This window comes from Haliotis rufescens, unplaced genomic scaffold (genome assembly GCF_023055435.1).
Source record: "Haliotis rufescens isolate VD_foot unplaced genomic scaffold, xgHalRufe1.0.p SCAF_6, whole genome shotgun sequence".
Lineage (NCBI taxonomy): Eukaryota > Metazoa > Mollusca > Gastropoda > Lepetellida > Haliotidae > Haliotis > Haliotis rufescens.
In genome coordinates this window covers 38,211,404-38,230,581 of record NW_025964334.1, presented here as the reverse complement: position 1 = coordinate 38,230,581, position 19,178 = coordinate 38,211,404, and the positions used below count along the sequence as shown (strand labels likewise).

Below are 19,178 nucleotides of genomic sequence, written 5' to 3'. Positions count from 1 at the left end.
CCTTGGCGATGAAATGTGTACAAGTTGGAACTAAATGGTAAAGATGATCTTTACACAGGTTCCAATTATCCCAGTAATAAGGATTATTCTTTTGTCTCTAAATCCTCTCAGCCGAGATAAAGAATGAAAAGTGTTGAATCAGCAACAAATCGGGTTCAGGCAGCTTGTGATGGACTTATGACATTAATTCAAGAAGGACAGATAATCTGCAATTCAAAGCTGCGAGTAGGTTGTTCTTCATATTACCCATAGTCTTTCTTTCTGAGAGAACTTCCTGATCTCAAGTAGAGATAGCAGGTCAGATAGTCATTGTCTGAATGACGTCTTTTGTGATGTCATGAACAATGGATGATGTTGTTGTCAGTTATTTATGACAATGCATTCATGTGACGTCACATTGCTTTGATTGTCTGACAGAAATGAAAACAACAGAACAATCTAAACGAACTATGTGATCGGAATGATGCGAACATTTAATGCTCTGTGAGAATTACTTGAAATAATTTCATCTCTATCTGTGCCCTTATGGTAATATAACTACAATTGATATCCAGTTTTCCTCCTACCATTAATTTTGACGATTTATTTTCGCCAAATATATCTGTTTGCTATATATCGAGTAATGAGCTGTGGACAAGTTGATGCACGCAGCTCATGGTGTTTTATATCCGCGGAGCTGCAGTCATGCATGCAATGTTATGGACCTTGCTATTGGTCCTTGTCCTGAAACAGATGTTGGACTATCATATCTGAAAGTGCCCAAATGGCCTTACTCTTATTATCCCTTGCCACAAAGTGGGAGGATATAGGAAGGGGTGCTGTCCGTCCTTCACGATTTGTTTTTCAGAGCATAACCCAAACACCATTCAATATTTCCTGATCACATTTTGCACAGATATCAGTCTAACCAAGTACTTATGTGTCTTGATATTTAGGAAGTTTGGAGATGTTAAATTGTCCAGTTTTCCTGACAACAAATTCCTGTCAGTGAATCATTGATGAACCATTTAAATGATCAACTACTTACTTCTATGTATTTGGATTTTTTTTTATGTTTTATGTTTGATTTAGTGCCATTGACTCTTTGAGACAAGTCCTAGCCAGCTTTTGTATCTTACACTCAGTATATCACTCTGTTGGCAGGGGATGTATGAAGGCCATTTTCGTGTCATGATATAGCTGCAATATTCCTTAAAGTGTTGTAAAACCCAACTCACTCACGTTACCATGTTGGTATTAGGAGTGCAATATTAACCTATTTTATTCTGTAAGAGTTAACTAAAACACAAATTATTTAGCATATTTATGAGATAAACTATCAACGAACACTCATATTTTAGTTGATGAAAATTAACATTAAATCACCTTATTTCTGAACCAATTTAAACAAAGGAAATTGAATGACACAAAAGGGAATGGTCAGTATTTGATCAAGTGACGTTCTTCCCCCAGAGGCTTGTCAATGGATGCCAAGTGTGGGAGTTTCATTACATTTTCCTCATTTCAAGCAGCTAAAGGCCCTCTCTGCTTTATGACATTTTAATGAAAAAACTATGTCTGCAATACCTACCTGCAATTTACTTTGAGTATACTTGAACCAAATACATCTCCATTTCCAAGATCACTTTGTAAAATCTATTAAAAACCATGAGTGGTACACACGTAATGTTCCGGTGATGTTTTAACTTCAAGGTGGTATTCAATCACAAGCATAGTTTGTGAGGGTCTTCACATAATAAGTCTCAGCAAGCAGCTCTCATTAAGTCCCTTGATGATTCCTACATTCACGTGGAGTTAATTCACTTACGGTGGTCCAGTCTGAGCTGGATACAAGGCCCTGTAGGACACACCTTACAGCATGTACCAGTAGGTGGAGCTACACAATCACAACACACCGCCAGAAGTAAACAGATTGTTTGGGAAAGACCTTAGATGTTGTTTCTAATTAAAACAAAAAAGTTCAGAAGAGTCTGATGCTTTGATGGTTCACAGGTTGTATGTGTGGAAGGGTTGGTAGGTCATGCCTGGAATATGTGGATGGGGTCAGCTTGAATGGGGTTGGTTACAGACAGCTCTCTCTGCTTGTCAGGATGCTTTCCAGAAAGGATGAGGTGTGGGTCCTTATGGCTGAAGTAACAATTTTAAAACTTTTAAAAGTTCATCTGAAAGAATACAAAAATGCAACTTCCAGATTAGTACAGCAACTAATGAATGACAAAACTCATAGGTCACGCCATCTTGGAAGTAAGATTGCAAAACAATAATGAAAGATAATTGATTGTTATGTTTGGTTAGACTAAACATATTTATACATGTTATTAGTCACCATTTTTAATGTACAGCAGTGATAAAATCTTTTCTTTCTTTTTTTAACTTCACCTAATTGTAAAACAGAGCAAATTTGACTGTACATGTATTACACATGGGGAAAGAGCAAACGTTAGTTCTATAAGAGTGAACACTGATATTACTCCGACTACTACTGCTGGTGATATAACAATAATATTGAACACTAGGCTTTTATTCCACCCACTACTACTGCTGGTGATATAACAATAATATTGAACACTAGGCTTGTATTCCACCCACTACTACTGCTGGTGATATAACAATAATATTGAACACTAGGCTTGTATTCCACCCACTACTACTGCTGGTGATATAACAATAATATTGAACACTAGGCTTGTATTCCACCCACTACTACTGCTGGTGATATAACAATTATACTGAACACTAGGCTTGTATTCCACCCACTACTACTGCTGGTGATATAACAATTATACTGAACACTAGGCTTGTATTCAACCCACTACTACTGCTGGTGATATAACAATTATACTGAACACTAGGCTTGTATTCCACCCACTACTACTGCTGGTGATATAACAATAATATTGAACACTAGGCTTGTATTCCACCCACTACTACTGCTGGTGATATAACAATTATACTGAACACTAGGCTTGTATTCAACCCACTACTACTGCTGGTGATATAACAATTATACTGAACACTAGGCTTGTATTCCACCCACTACTACTGCTGGTGATATAACAATAATATTGAACACTAGGCTTGTATTCCACCCACTACTACTGCTACTACCTCACTGCCATCACCAGAACGGCAGACAGTAGAATAGCCACATCAATACACATCATCTTCATCTGAACACTGTCCTTCTGAGCACCCAAAAATACTTGGCATTAATTTCTTCTCCTAATGAATGCTATAGATAGCGTCATGGTATGCCAGTATGATTTACACAAGCTAAATGGAAGGTACGTCTAGGTTATGGCATCTCCCTCCATATTGGTGGGTTGTCTCAGGAGATTATGTACATCCATACTTGACTGATGTAGTCGAATGTTCTGGAGAGCCAGCTCAGTTAATGACAGCGATATTTGTTTAATCCAGAGCCTTCCTTCAGATTAACATGGGCTAATTAAGGATTCCCAAGTGCAGGGCTAGTCTCGTATTACAGAGTATTGTGTTTGTGATGGGGCCAAGCTGTCAGTAATGTCCGTATATGGTTATTAATAAGCATGGCTGTTGCTGATTTGACCAAATTTGGTTCAGATATTGATGGTATGCTATAATGAGTAATTCCCCATGGCAAGAGTTTCAACTTGTTTATCTTTCTCTCTTTGCATTTTGTCCTTCATCTGTCGCTATGCATGATGTGTAAAATGAGTTTTTTTCTCAAACTGTTGGAATGATCCAAGTCAAACTTCACATGCGTCTTCCCTGTAGTTTTTGGCATTGCCTGAGGAATCTAATAACCTGATTATCATCCTCACTCACTCATTCGGGTATCATGGGTGCCCCAGTCGTCTCAAGTGCTGCAATTTGCTGTGCAGAGTTGCTTCCCTTGGGTATGCAAGAAACCTATGATTGTGGGTTCAAATCCCGTTTCGCCCTGATTATGTTTCTAGGTCTGTCAGCACTATACCTGTTCTCGTGGGTTTCACTGAAGTGGTAAAAATCTGAGACCTGCATCACTTTGGTCTTTCCTCCCACCCTAAGCTGACACGCCGTGGAATAATGTTAAAAGTGGCATCCAACCTTCAACCCAACCCAACACTCACTCACTCACTCACTCACTCATTTTGGCAGCTCTTTTGAAGATTATGAAGTAAAATTTGGTGAATGTTTGTACGAATATTTATGTATTAGCATTTTTTAAAAAACAAAATGTTAGTTATTGGTTTAGAATGAATGTAAATCAAGGGCAATAACTCAAACTTAGGATCTTAAATGGATATTGAAAGAAACATGGTAAAATTCCTGATGAGGGCCCTGTTCTACAGAGCGATGTTCCAACTTTAACATGATGAACTTGATATGATGGGTGTCTCAAAGTAAAAGTTTGGTCCCTGAGTATTCCTTCTTTATTCATTATTATTTAACCTCCGATGTGTCGAATTGGATGTGTTGAAGTTACAGTTGACTCAAAGTTATTTTTCAGTCGAAACATGTACTCCAGCACAAATTTACTCTGATAAGAGGATCTCCCCACGACTCATCGGTCATTTTGGTTTGCCATCATATAGCTGGAATATTGCTGAGTGCAGCGTTAAACAACAGACAAACAAATATAATTAACAAGCCGGAAATCTCCACTGCTTTGAGTTCAGTGTGTCAAAGTCTTACTGGCTTGTTAGTTACTCAGTCACACCTAACAGCAAAGAAACATTTCATTCATGTGTCTATCAGGGATTAACAGGCCATTTCATCAACACCACACGCAGAAGTGAATGGTGTCATGTGATTGTCACGTGTTTATCTTTTGATTACAAATTGTGGAATGTGTCACAGATTAGGATTTGCGTTGAGTCTTTTTGTTCACTAGTGTTATAAAATGACGGAAAGAGAGGGCAATGAATCAGTACAGCTAGCAACATCACTGAGCAATCAAGTGAAGGGCCTGGTTTACCGGGAGGATAACCCAATCAGATGTTCCTACACCTAAAAAAACGGAAATTAACAGTAAAATCAATTTAGACTATTATTATTTGTCAAACATAATAGTCAGAGTTTGCTCATATATGATTCCTATTTCGTGTAATCTTGATGCAGAATATGTGACCTGTTATGTTTTTTAAACATGTATGTATTTTATACTTTTAACCTTACATAAATGTATACATATTTTGTATGTTAATTAATTCAATTACTACGCCATTATTACAAATAGTGATGAATAATAAAAGTTATTTATTTTGTTTTCTCATTGTTTGTTGCATATGTTTCGATTTATTCATTCTTGGTGTCGATCGGTAGATGTATGCCAAGTTATTTTTTGGTTGTTTCAAACCCTTCGGAAAACTCGAAGTATTTATGCAGGTCCTTTCAACTTTGACACAACAGTGTTTGACTGTATATAACAATCACAATGCTAAAATGGACAGTGTCCTATTTGTGAAGTATGATCAAATACTCAAGTATGTGTAACATTGATAAATCCTTCTCCTCTTTTCATAAGAGTCATGGGTAGCTCTCTAAAGCCACATTATTTTTGCGCAGATTTGCCTCCCTTTCTTGTGAAGGATCCAATGATTGTGGGTTCATATTTTAGATTTATGCTGATTATGATCCTTGGTTTTTCAGCACCACATCCTTGCTTGTGGGTATTGCCAATGTAGTTACTTGGGTCTTTCCTCCAACATTAATGATGATGACGATGATGTTTATGCTAGGCATCAACTAGACAGATCCATTAAATGTTAAAATTTGTTTATTCTGCCTTCTGATCGTCAATCTTAACCGTGGTAATATTTACAAATGTAGGCAGTGATCTGGCAGTGAATTATTAATTTAGTATCCATATTCATTCATTTGTACCAATACAGTATCGACATAAGGAATTTTTAATCAATACGTCCATGTTGCGATATATATATGATGACATCCCTATTTCTAGGTATGTCAGCACCATGCCTGTACTGTTCAAATTGATGTTAAAAGCAACTCACTCACTCACTCACTCACTCACTCACTCACTCACTCACTCACTCACTCACTCACTCTGGTTTGTCCTTCCTGTCATCATTTGGGTATTTGAATCATTCTGTGCACCTGTTGTGATGAACTTTACACACAAGTGAAGTTCATTTCCCAAGATGTGTATTAGATGTAATGTAATTGTTGTCCCTAATACTAATTGGTTTATTTGACAGCTTATCATTTTTATTTTTCAGGAACTTGAGATGAAAAGACAAGAAGGGAAAAGAGGACGGTTAAACAGTGATGAGTTTATCTCCCTCTTTAAAGAAATCTCAACACGCCCAGAAATATATTTTCTCCTCGTTCGGTGAGCATGTTTCTTATCTCAGCAGTCAGATTCTTGCTGTATTGACTTATTTTTCCCTTAGCTACACAGGAATTCTAAACATCTACAAAAATAGATGTTGATGACATTTAATAATAGTTGTATGGCGAATCTAATCGTAGGCGTTTTATGTTATCGTCCTTCACCAGGAATGATACACTTTACAAATTAATTCTTCTAATGCTCAGCGAGTTGAACAGTTTTGATGACAGGTTTCTGTTTTTGACCTTATAACAATTTGTCTGGTGACGCAAAAATCAGATTAATCAGGAATGGATTTTATGGGATAGATATGGGAAATAAGGTGTCTTTTTACTGGGAAATGAATTGATTTAGTAAACTAGACTTGGATCATAACATAGTGTGATGTCAATAGTAAGTCAGATGTTAGAAGGTGATAATATTGTGTAGAGACAATATTGGGGTCGATATGTAGTTGTTGTTATACCTATACTAAGAATCTTGCAATTCATTTGGTTTAACCGTACCTCATGACGAAAAAATACATTTCAATGTTGACCCCGAAATCATGTGACTGACACTGACCTCAAATATTGACCTGTCATGATCATTATCAGTATTGACCTGTCATGTGATGAATATTGACTTGTCTATTGGAAACAAGATGGTGCCTGCTACAAACATATCACAGTTCGCAGCTAAGTGATTTGTAGTGAAACAGAAGACGGTTTAAGACTTCATAAACTTTAAAGTGAATTTTCAAATGAATGATTTAACTCTTCATAAGGTAAATATGCGAAAACAATGACCCTCGGACCGACCCATGTGGTGGTTTGGCCAGACAACCTCAGGGGTTGGGTCCTCGGGTCCTTGATTTCACGTTTTGACCTCGTCCAGAGTAATTATTTGTATAATATTGGGTCAGTATCTTGTTGATAGTGGGGTCAATTTGCTGTTGACCATATGAAGGGACTCCAGGTACAATAGGGTCTCACCATTCTGGTGCTTGTTGTAGCTACATTGTATCTGTTGATCAGACTCTGTGGCTTGGTTGATAGCATGTGAATTGTAACCTGATGGCCTGGGACGTTGCTCACGACATCAACCCCTAGTTTGTTTGGCCCAGACTCAAATGTTTACAGGTCATGACATTCATGGAATGTTGCTGACTGTGGACATTTTGCTGGTATTGAAATATATTTGAACATTTCTCTATATCATTACCACATATGAGCAATATCTTGAGGACATTTTGGAGGACATATCCTGAAAATTGTACTCTGATGCTTGTCAGAATAGCCGACTAAACTAAGGATTGGGTTACTCATGTGTACCTGATGCCATGGATTGATGCTCATGCTATCAACCACTGGTTTGCCTGGCTAAGAATGGAATATATACTACTCAACATTTGATAAGAGATTTTGAAAAATACTTTTGTGTATGATGTATCCTAAACATATCCCTATCAAAATTATAGTTTATATAGCGGCCATTCCACTGGTGGAATATTGCTTCTGGTGGAATATTGCTTCTGGGACAGGGTGTTAAACATCACTCACTCTTATTTCGATATGCATCTGCCAAGTTTGGAAGGAACTGCAAGAAATTCTTATTGCATTTTGTTTGGATTCTCTGTTGAGTTTATGTGTTTTCGATCAGACTAGTTGTAAATATCTCCTTGTAATGATCGGCAAAGAAAGCAATTGTTCCTAACCACATCAGTCAACTGATTGAAGTCAAATCAGAAACAATTTGCCCAAATAATTGGTTGATTGAGGCCATGGGTCGTGGAATCCCAATCCCTCCTTGTGGTCAGATTTCCTGTGGGACCTATTACCGTAAGAACTTAATTTGATCGGATGCACGTTGCTAGTTGGAGAGAGTCATTTGGACTGAACCTGTGCGTGAACACAAATGAATCCTTTTGATTACGAAAGATATTTCATAACTTCCTCGGTAGTTTGATCTTATTTCCTGGCGGATATCCGCAATTATGATCCCCGATATTGAAGGTGATTTGTGTGAGGCTGCTGATCATGGGATTGCTGTAAGGTGCTGGTGGGCTTCTGGCAGGCTTCTCATTAGTGTTTAAGTCAGACTGGTTCTACCTCTGCCCTAGTCTCCGTCATACCTTGTGGAGAGCCAGGTTAGAACAGGTCTTCCTCAACTCCCATAATGCTTGTCATAGAGGCGACTGTCGGGATCAGGTGATCGGGTTCACAGACTTGTGCTTGGTGCACGTTATCGTATCCCAATTATGTAGATCAATGCTCATGATGTCAATCACTGGTTTGTCACACACTGTAAACCTCATCTCAGAGGTCACCAGACCAATGAAGCTGAATAATTGCTTCTTCCCACCAAATATGACATCCCAATATGTCATTCCATTCAAGTATCTGTCTTGATTGACATATTAAACAGTTGACTACATATCCAGGCAATCTACAGATTGGCACTATGTTTTCAATATTGTATTGGACTTATGAAACCCACCACTGAAAAGCGCCTCCTGCTGGCAAATTTGAAAAATCCCAGTCCCAAGGATCTGCCAAAACGTAGTGCACATGGAATTTCCAAACCTCTGGCAACTTGTGATTGCTGGTAATGAGTCGTCTCTAACTCACACGTCTCTAACTCAGACATCTCTAACTCACACATCTTTAACTCACACATCTCTAACTCACACGTCTCTAACTCACACATCTCTAACTCACACGCCTCTAACTAACACATCTCTAACTCACACATCTCTAACTCACACGCCTCTAACTAACACATCTCTAACTCACACGTCTCTAACTCACACGCCTCTAACTCACACGTCTCTAACTCACATCTCTAACTCACACGTGTCTAACTCACACATCTCTAACACACACGTCTCTAACTCACACGTCTCTAACTCACATGTCTCTAACTCACACGTCTCTAACTCACACATCTCTAACACACACGTCTCTAACACACATGTCTCTCACACGTCTCTAACTCACACATCTCTAACTCACACATCTCTAACACACATGTCTCTAACAAATACGTCTCTAACTCACACGTCTCTAACTCACACGTCTCTAACTCACACATCTCTAACACACCCATCTCTAACATACACGTCTCTCACACGTGTCTAACTCACACGTTTCTAACTCACACATCTCTAACACACACGTCTCTCACACATCTCTTACTCACATCTCTAACTCACACATCTCTAACTCACACGTCTCTAACTCACACGTCTCTAACTCACATCTCTAACTCACACATCTCTAACTCACACGTCTCTAACTCACACGTCTCTAACTCACATGTCTCTAACACACATGTCTCTCACACACACGTCTCTCATACGTCTCTAACACACACATCTCTAACACACGTCTCTCACACGTCTCTAACTCACACATCTCTCACACACATGTCTCTAACACACACGTCTCTAACTCACACGTCTCTAACTCACACGTCTCTAACTCACACGTCTCTAACTCACACGTCTCTAACTCACACGTCTCTAACTCACACATCTCTAACTCACATGTCTCTAACTCACATGTCTCTAACTCACACGTCTCTAACTCACACATCTCTAACTCACACATCTCTAACACACCCATCTCTGACATACACGTCTCTCACACGTGTCTAACTCACACGTTTTTAACTCACACATCTCTAACACACACGTCTCTCACACGTCTCTTACTCACATCTCTAACTCACACATCTCTAACTCACACGTCTCTAACTCACACGTCTCTAACTCACATGTCTCTAACTCACACGTCTCTAACTCACACGTCTCTAACTCACACATCTCTAACACACACATCTCTAACACACGTCTCTCACACGTCTCTAACTCACACATCTCTCACACACATGTCTCTAACACACACGTCTCTAACTCACACGTCTCTAACTCACACGTCTCTAACTCACACATCTCTAACTCACACGTCTCTAACTCACATGTCTCTAACTCTTACATCTCTAACACACACACCTCTAACTCACACGTCTCTAACTCACACATCTCTAACTCACATGTCTCTAACTCACACGTCTCTAACTCACACGTCTCTAACTCACACATCTCTAACACACCCATCTCTGACATACACGTCTCTCACACGTGTCTAACTCACACGTTTTTAACTCACACATCTCTAACTCACACATCTCTAACACACATCTCTAACTCACACATCTCTAACTCACACGTCTCTAACTCACACGTCTCTAACTCACACATCTCTAACACACATGTCTCTAACTCACACGTCTCTAACTCACACGTCTCTAACTCACACATCTCTAACACACACGTCTCTCACACATCTCTAACTCACACATCTCTAACACACATCTCTAACTCACACGTCTCTAACTCACACATCTCTAACACACACGTCTCTCACATATCTCTAACTCACACGTCTCTCACACATCTCTAACTCACACATCTCTAACTCACACATCTCTAACTCACACGTCTTTAACTCACACGTCTCTCACACGTCTCTAACTCACACGTCTCTATCTCACATGTCTCTCACACATCTCTAACTCACACATCTCTAACACACACATCTCTAACTCACACATCTCTAACTCACACATCTCTAACACACGTCTCTAACTCACACATCTCTAACTCACACATCTCTAACTCACACATCTTTAACTCTTACATCTCTAACTCACACATCTCTAACTCACACGTCTCTAACTCACACATCTCTAACTCACACGTCTCTCACACATCTCTAACTCACACATCTCTAACACACATCTCTAACTCACCCGTCTTTAACTCTTACATCTCTAACTCACACATCTCTAACTCACACATCTCTAACTCACACATCTCTAACTCACACGTCTTTAACTCACACGTCTCTCACACGTCTCTAACTCACACGTCTCTAACTCACACATCTCTAACTCACACGTCTTTAACTCTTACATCTCTAACTCACACATCTCTAACTCACACGTCTCTAACTCACACATCTCTAACTCACACATCTCTAACTCACACATCTCTAACACACATGTCTCTCACACACACGTCTCTCATACGTCTCTAACTCACACGTCTCTAACACACATGTAATCTTGCCACTGAAGAACCAGGCATTAGTTGCTGGGGACAGTGTGGGAGACTAGTCACCTGATACGTATGTTTGCTAATTATCTTGTTGATAATTATGTGAGAAGAAAGGAAACTTTAAGTAGTTGTAGAAGTATATTGTCAGTGTTGGATCCCCTATTTCTGTGTGTGATTGGGATGGGAGCATGCCAAAAGTCTTCACTGTGTTCACGATAAAAGATTTAATGGCATAGTACCAATGAAAAGATTTACCTTACTCAAAGAAAAATATTATGATGCAGACTTCCCACCTTATTCCTGTTGCCAGCATGTGCTTTCAATTAAAGAATAGATTTACCTTAAACAGGTTGCATGTGCAATAATTACAAGTTCACTCATGTGTCCGTTTCCATTCACCAAATGAATGCTCATGGTGCTACATTATTTTAATCGCGATCTTTGGATCAGTGTATGACAAATCTTTTTACAAATCGGACCTATGGGCATATTTGTTTGAAATAATCAACAGAAATATATACTCCCTTACTTGAACCAGATTTCCGAAGGAAGGTGAAATAGAAACATAGTGTGTTTATTCTAACAGAGTATATCCTAATAAACGATCATTTTGGAATATGGCTCCGGTTCATAAGGAGGTCCGATTCAGCACTCGGTGGCCTGGTGGTACAAGCATATTCTCATGACCATTGACCTGGGTTCAATTCCCTAGAGGTGTACAATGTGTGCAACAAACATTTGGTATCTTTGTGTATCGCTGACTTATTGCCCAAGGCAGCTTAAAACCTCCCCCACTTAGACTTGAAATATAATAGGGAATTATTAGTTGATAATCCGTTTCGATCACTGAAATACTCATCATGTTGTAGGAAGGATGGGTGAGTTGGTGTTTATAAGGTATGAGTAAGATGTGTCATTTTGGGGCAGTATTGACATTCTACAGGAATTTATCAAGGATTTCATACAAAGTGCCTTGTCAGACAAATTAGGAAAATATTGTGATAGTGTTCAAAATGTAATATTTTAGATGTTCATATATTTTCGTAAATTCTGAAGAAATGATAAATTATGAATGCAAATTGGAATATTGTGGTGTTAAACAACAAAAAAACAACCACAGTCTGACTGGAGGACTGGTTGTTTTATAATCCTGTTATTAGAGCAACTGTGAAAATGTCTCAAGACATTTATGATGTGAGACTCGCTCGTGTAATTTCACCTGATGTTGTGGTAGTGAAAGTTTGCTTTGTTTTCAGGTATGCAAGCAATGCAGACTACATGTCCACGGATGACCTGTTGCTATTTTTAGAAGCCGAACAAGGGGTAAGTGTTGTCTTGTTATCGTAATGAAGACCCGGTGGTAAAGTGGGGAGTCAGGTTTGCCTTTTATAACCCTATCACCATGTTACCCTATATTGCATTAGGTTCCTGACAACCTTGAGTCAGCCGAATAACCAGCTCATCTTCCAAGCCCAGGTTTTGAAGCGGTTCCCTTCTAAACCTGGGTTTTGAAGTTGATCACCTCCATACCTGTTTAGAGGTTTTACATTTCAATTATAATACCTAGGTTTTACAATTAATCTTTTTTAAATTGTAAAACCTAGGTGTGAACATAATTCTGTTTGATGATTGGTTAAATGTCACAAATTTTCTTTTAAATGAAAATTCCATGACCAAGACAGGGGATGAGCAGTTGTTAAATTTATAATGTCATGACTCCAGTTAGTCCATGCTGCGCGTTGTTTTTCTCTCACACGCTTTGAGCGAATTCCTTTTATTCCCCGATACACTGTATTGATTCACTATAATGTATGTCGATGTTTTCATATTTTTTCTTGTATTTCATGGATTTAGACAGTTCATAAATTGGATAAAACACGCCTCCCTAAGTTTGATTGAAAATGTAAAACCTTGGGCTCAGGAAAAAGCCCACGCCCACGGAGGCGTGTTTTATCACAAGGTCATTGGAGCTATTCCAGGGTGACCATTTTTTGAAATGTAAATGCTATTTATATAGCAGCATGCAGTGTTCAAAATAGTCGCCTGTTGTTCCCATGGACAGTTCCATTCATTCCGACTAGTAATGTTTCATGCACTGACTAAGTGATATATGGCATGGGCATCTTTGTGAACCTCTGTGAGGCAGATGTTGTGGAAGGCATACAGTTTGGGTGAATTCCCACATTTGTGATCTACATGTTGCCTTAACTGTGTATTGGCGATGTTTAGTGATGGTTAACTCAGCTGAATTGTGAGATGGTGGCAGCTCCATTTGCCTGAAGTCTCTGCTTGCCTGTTGTTGTTTTTTTGGCTAATAGTGATATGTTTGGACCTCCAAATTAGATTACATTCATGATTCTTGTATCGCTGTGTGTAAACATCGGACATGCATTTGTCTTTTTGAGGAGTATATACAGGTTTTGAACAAGCAGTTTGTGGACACAAAAACAGTTTGATGAAGTGAAAAATGGAAGTACATTAATATTATGACATTTATTTCTTCTCTGGTGTAGTAAAACATGTGGGAGCTGTAAGATGATAATACCCATAGCCAATCAATACTTCTTGAGACTTCCTCCTATTTAACCCCAAACTTGCTGTAGGCATGCAGAGCTGACACTAGTTAGCCATCATTTCTGTCCAACACGCTACTTTTTGTGAGAAAGAAGGCCCCATTTGGTCATATAGTGCTGCCCTGAGCTCAGGGGCAAACCGGGAAACTGGGAAATGTGTTGGGCAGCAGTTACTGGATTATAAAAATGAGAAGCTACTTTTTTCTATGTTGGTGAGAGAAAAACTGCAGTGTTGCAAGCTTGGGAAACATTCAGCATTTTTTAGAGATGTTAGCAGTTGCTGATATGACATTATGGAAATGGATTTGCCGTAGAAAGTGTTCATGTTTATCGTCAGAGTTTTGTTGTTAGCTCTTTGATGTACAGATTTAATTATTTGGAGGTATTCAGTTACTACTTTTATATTTTCTTTCATAAGAATCAGCCATTTATTTTTGTTTCAAGGTATATTGCTTCCCATTGACAAGTCAGTTAAATGTTCAGTTTTAATGAGCAGTTTATGATTACCGTAATTCCTCTGTTAGACGCTGGGCAACCAATACATGCCAGCCTCCATTTTACGCCGGGTCAGAAGCCGGACCTGTCATACTGTGATATGTTGGTGGTTAATAATGACTGCTTCCTGCAATGTGCCCTTTGTATGACCATGGGATTTGTCAGTTGGTAATGTCGTGTAATGTAGCATCTAATAGAGGAAATATGGTACTTGATATCATTTGGAGTTCTGGTCTTCAGCACCCAGTGTTGTATTCTAAAGTATTCTGTCCTGTAGATAGCTCTTCCTTAGATCAATATGTTGAAGTATGCAGCTCAATATTTCCACCATGCCTGTAGATACCTCTTCCTTAGACCCATATGTTGAAGTTTGCAGCTCAAGATTTCCACCATGCCTGTAGATAGCTCTTAGATCCAGATGTTGAAGTTTGCAGCTCAAGGTTTCCACCATGCCTGTAGATAGTTCTTCCTTAGACCCATATGTTGAAGTGTACAGCTCAATGTTTCCACCATGGCTCTAGATAGCTCTTCCTTAGATCCAGATGTTGAAGTATGCAGCTCAAGGTTTCCTCTAGTGCTAGGATCATCTTCCTGAAACTGCATGGTGTTTCAACACTAAAGAATGTAAAGGGAATGAAACAAGAGCTATAACTTCAAATTCGTCATGAAACATGATTCCATGTAGCTATGGGTATGAAAGTTTTTCTGTTTTTTCTCCACAAGTAATTATATCAGGTATATTTTTTTAAATTAACTCAAGTTTGACTTCCTGCATTTGCTTAATATCCTCTCCTGTCAGATCAGTGGGACCTAGTGTATCAGAACTGTTGTCAGGCGGAGCCTATAATTCATCCTGTTGTGCAAGCCAGACTTTCTGACTGGAGCTGTATTGGTTCTTCAGATCAAAGTCTGGCATGTCCTGCAGCCTCCTGTAACACACTTGAGCTGGATAGCTTTAGGAAATATTTTAATCAAAGACGGGCATTGCCAGGTTGGGAAGAATAACTCCCATCAAATTGGTGACAATCTGCTGGTCTTGAGGGCATGTCAGTTGTACTGTGGGCTTTCATCATCACGCATCTCGTCATAGTGAATACTTCTTTCAAGGGTGGAATCTTGAAATTCAAGTTCTTAAATATGTCAAGAATTGTTGACCTTTGGAAATGAAGAAGAAATACTTAGAATATGTGATAATTTGTCACATGTCAATCTTCTGAATAATTATTTGGAGTTGTTTTGGGGTTGTCATTATTTTATTTTTTCTGTCCACAGTTATGTTGTGAGTGCACTAGCACTGTGAATCTGGTATGACGGAAAGTTGTTGAGATGGCAGGACTGAAAATAGATTCAGGAATCACGGATGCTTATAGAATATGATTAAGGCAAAAATACTGGTCCTACTGTTAATGTCACCGTATAATATTGTCTACACATGGCTATTATGCACTGTTTTGATTTTGCCAGATGACTCACCAACAATGTCATGAATGTATTGAAGCTAGCTTTTTTTACCATTTTTTCAGAAGAATTAAAGACTATAGACATGCTGTGTTTTCAATCCAGAGCTGTGTTACCTGTAGACTTACTGCACTATATTTAACACTTGGAACCAACCCCCAGAGTGAGGTTTCAAATGTTAAATTTAGCATGGTTACAGGTATCCTAGCCCTTCACAGAAAACACAGTGTGTTTATCTCCATTCTACCATGTCAAAGTAAATGTGAAGTGTTTGGTGTTTGTGAAGATAGTGAAGTGGCGTGGGTTTGGTGTATTGTTTAGAGTGGTTTGTTCTCATTGATGGAGAGGTTGAATATGGCTTGCTCCCAAAGTATGGTCCTAGACAAGCTCAAACATATTTTTTTTTGTACGTCTATCATAATCCTACACATACTACTCAAAAGAAGTTAAGGAACAACAGATTCTTTGATACCACAATAGTTAGTCATGCTGTAACAGATTAACTATAGTTATATGAATGAAAGGGGTGCTCTTTAACTTCTTTTGAGTAGTATATAAGACTGTCCATAACAGTGTGTAGTATAGCTACTTTATCATGCATCATGAAGAGTGTGCACCGTTACTCATATGTAAGCAAGCCATGCAAGGTTTGGTTCTGCAGACCGCCTCTCCGGTACTTGTTGTTACCCTGCCTGGCACACAGCATTAAGGTGCTAAAACAAGGGCTGGTGGGCTTGGAGTCAGTATACTCTGTCTGAGTGGGGTATTTATGTTGAGGGGGCATGGTCGGCCCAGTCATCTAAAGCGCTGCGATTCACTGTGCAGAGTTGCGTCCCTTGGGCATGCCAGAAACCTATGATTGTGGGTTCTAATCCTGGTTCGCCCAGATTATGTTTCTAGATTTGTCAGCACCATGCTTGAGGGGTTTCACCGAAGTGGTAAATGTCTGAGACCTGCATCACTTTGGGCTTTCCTCCCACATTAACCTGACACACCGTGATAAAACTCCATACTGTTAAAAGCAGCATTAAACCCAACTCACTTACTTGGACGCGATGTTAAACCCCATTTCACCTCACCTCCAGTGTTTGAAATAACTGCCTGCCTACCTGCCCGTGGCTGTTAACTTTTCTGTCAGGATGCATGAAATATTCCTCAGCCTGTCCGACTGTCTATCAGATAATTTTTAGACTACTTTCATAGTCAGTTTTATTTTAACTCCTCACAGATTCTCCAGTAATTGTTTGCAATATTTCAACTGAATCAAGACGCGATTTGTTGCTTACGATTTTTCAATATTCATAATGTCTGAATGCGTACAGGTGATTTTGAATATAAAACAATGTAATAAGCTGACAGACTGAATCACAGGCATATGCTGGCTGTTAGCAGATAATTGTATGTCACAATTTATGAGCACATTGCTATCTCCATGCACTTTAAGATGATTAGAAACCTCATCAGGCACTGTGTGACCAGAAGAGCCAAGCAACAGCATCCTGACCCGTGAAGATCCTGGGTAGAATAGGTCTTCAGCAACCCATGCTTGCCGTAAGAGGCAACTATGCTTGTCGTAAGAGGCGACTAACGGGATCGGGTGGTCAGACTTGCTGACTTGGTTGAAGCATATCATCGATCCCAATTGTGTGGAACGATGCTCATGACATCTCTCACTGGATTGTCTGGTCCAGACTTGATTATTTACAGACCGCCGCCATATAGCTGGAGTATTGCTGAGTGCGGCGTAAAACAACAAACCAAACCCCCCAAAAAGCAACAGCATCCAGCACTATGAGAGAGCAAGGTATTCAAGCTCAATGGAACAGTTTTGCACTTTGTGTAGAATCTATATTTAGCCAATACATGTGCTGGGTGTGCCCTATCATTCAACACAAATTCAATCTTGCACAGTAGTGGTAGAGCTACATTTGGTATTTATTTTCCCATCTCAATCACGCTGTGTGGACACTGTGATAGTTAGCTTGCAAGTCAGCCATGTTATTGTAAGAGGCAGTGAAACTGAAGATTGGGTGGGCACAGAATCACATGGTTAATTGTGTGCCTTTGTACCCCAGCTGTGTGAATTGTTGCTCATGGCAACAACTACCGGTCTCTGCCCCAGTATTAATTACAGGATGCCATGATGTTGCTGGAATATCACTGACTGCAATGGGGTGGTGGGGTTAAAGCGTTCGCTCATCACGCCGAAGACCAGGTTCGATTCCCCACATGGGTACAATGTGAAGCTCAGATCTGGTGTCCCCAAACCATCATATTGCTGGGATATTGCTGGAATATTGCTAAATGTGGCGTAAAACCATACTCACTCACTCAGAACTCAAAAATAGAATTCAACTTTTTTTATTGCAAGGAAGACAATATTTACATTGAAACAGGTCTCTCTCAAGTCTGCCTTTTCTTCCTCTTTTCTCGAAAACTCAAATTCAGTGTCCCATTATCAGAGTTTATTGGATTGAGGACTCGTGTATGTGTAAATCCCCATTGATAGACCCACTGGAAGAGTTGGCTGTGTTGACCCTGCACTCCAAGGTGGGGCTGTCTGCCCACAATAACATGCAGCTTCATACTGCTCGCCAGTCTTGCCAATTATCATGGAGAGTGCAGTGGAAAGGGATGTTATTAAAGCCTTCTGCAGACATCACTCGTCATCGTTTGATGTCTGTTTTAACTTAATGTTTTAGCAGCAAATATTATTGCAGGAAAACTCTGCCGCATTATAGGGCCAGAAAATACATTGAGGATATTTTGGGAAAATCAATTATGTAGTAATGTAAATGAGCTTCTGTGTGGAAATCATTTTCATCTCGTCACAGATGTGATATGTTTAATAATAGAAATGATGATCCGTTGAGTGTCAGGTCATGGAATTGAGACTCATTATATGTTTAAATAACTTTGCCTTGGCCACAATAAATCAGTTATTAGATTTTCATCCAATTTGTTTAGGAGCTATTTTGTTGTTTATAATTACTATTTATAGACGTACTATTCACCGTATCTGTGGACATGAACTGTGGAAAGATGTGATTCAGCTAAATCAGGAATATTTGTCATGTTTTGTCAGCAGGTACTTGGGGTCAATAAGTTTATGTGAGGTGGACTGTTTCAGGGATACAAATTAAGGAAGGAAGTCGACTTAGCCCGAATAGTGATAACATATATAGCAATACCACCAAAATGTTTGAAATTCTACTGGCTCTAAGGACACCTTAAC

At 39.2% G+C, this 19,178-nt stretch overlaps 1 protein-coding gene across 4 annotated transcripts in view; it reads left to right on the top strand.

The window, feature by feature from the left end:
• Positions 1 to 19,178, top strand: part of LOC124145834 (inactive phospholipase C-like protein 2) — a 230,190-nt gene that overhangs the window by 122,491 nt on the left and 88,521 nt on the right. For all 4 annotated transcript variants that reach the window (XM_048385568.1, XM_048385567.1, XM_048385570.1 and 1 more), the window contains exons 6-7: positions 6,204 to 6,316; positions 12,674 to 12,740. In XM_048385568.1, coding sequence (XP_048241525.1) covers positions 6,204 to 6,316; positions 12,674 to 12,740 — 180 coding nt within the window. The remainder of the gene's footprint in view (positions 1 to 6,203; positions 6,317 to 12,673; positions 12,741 to 19,178) is intronic.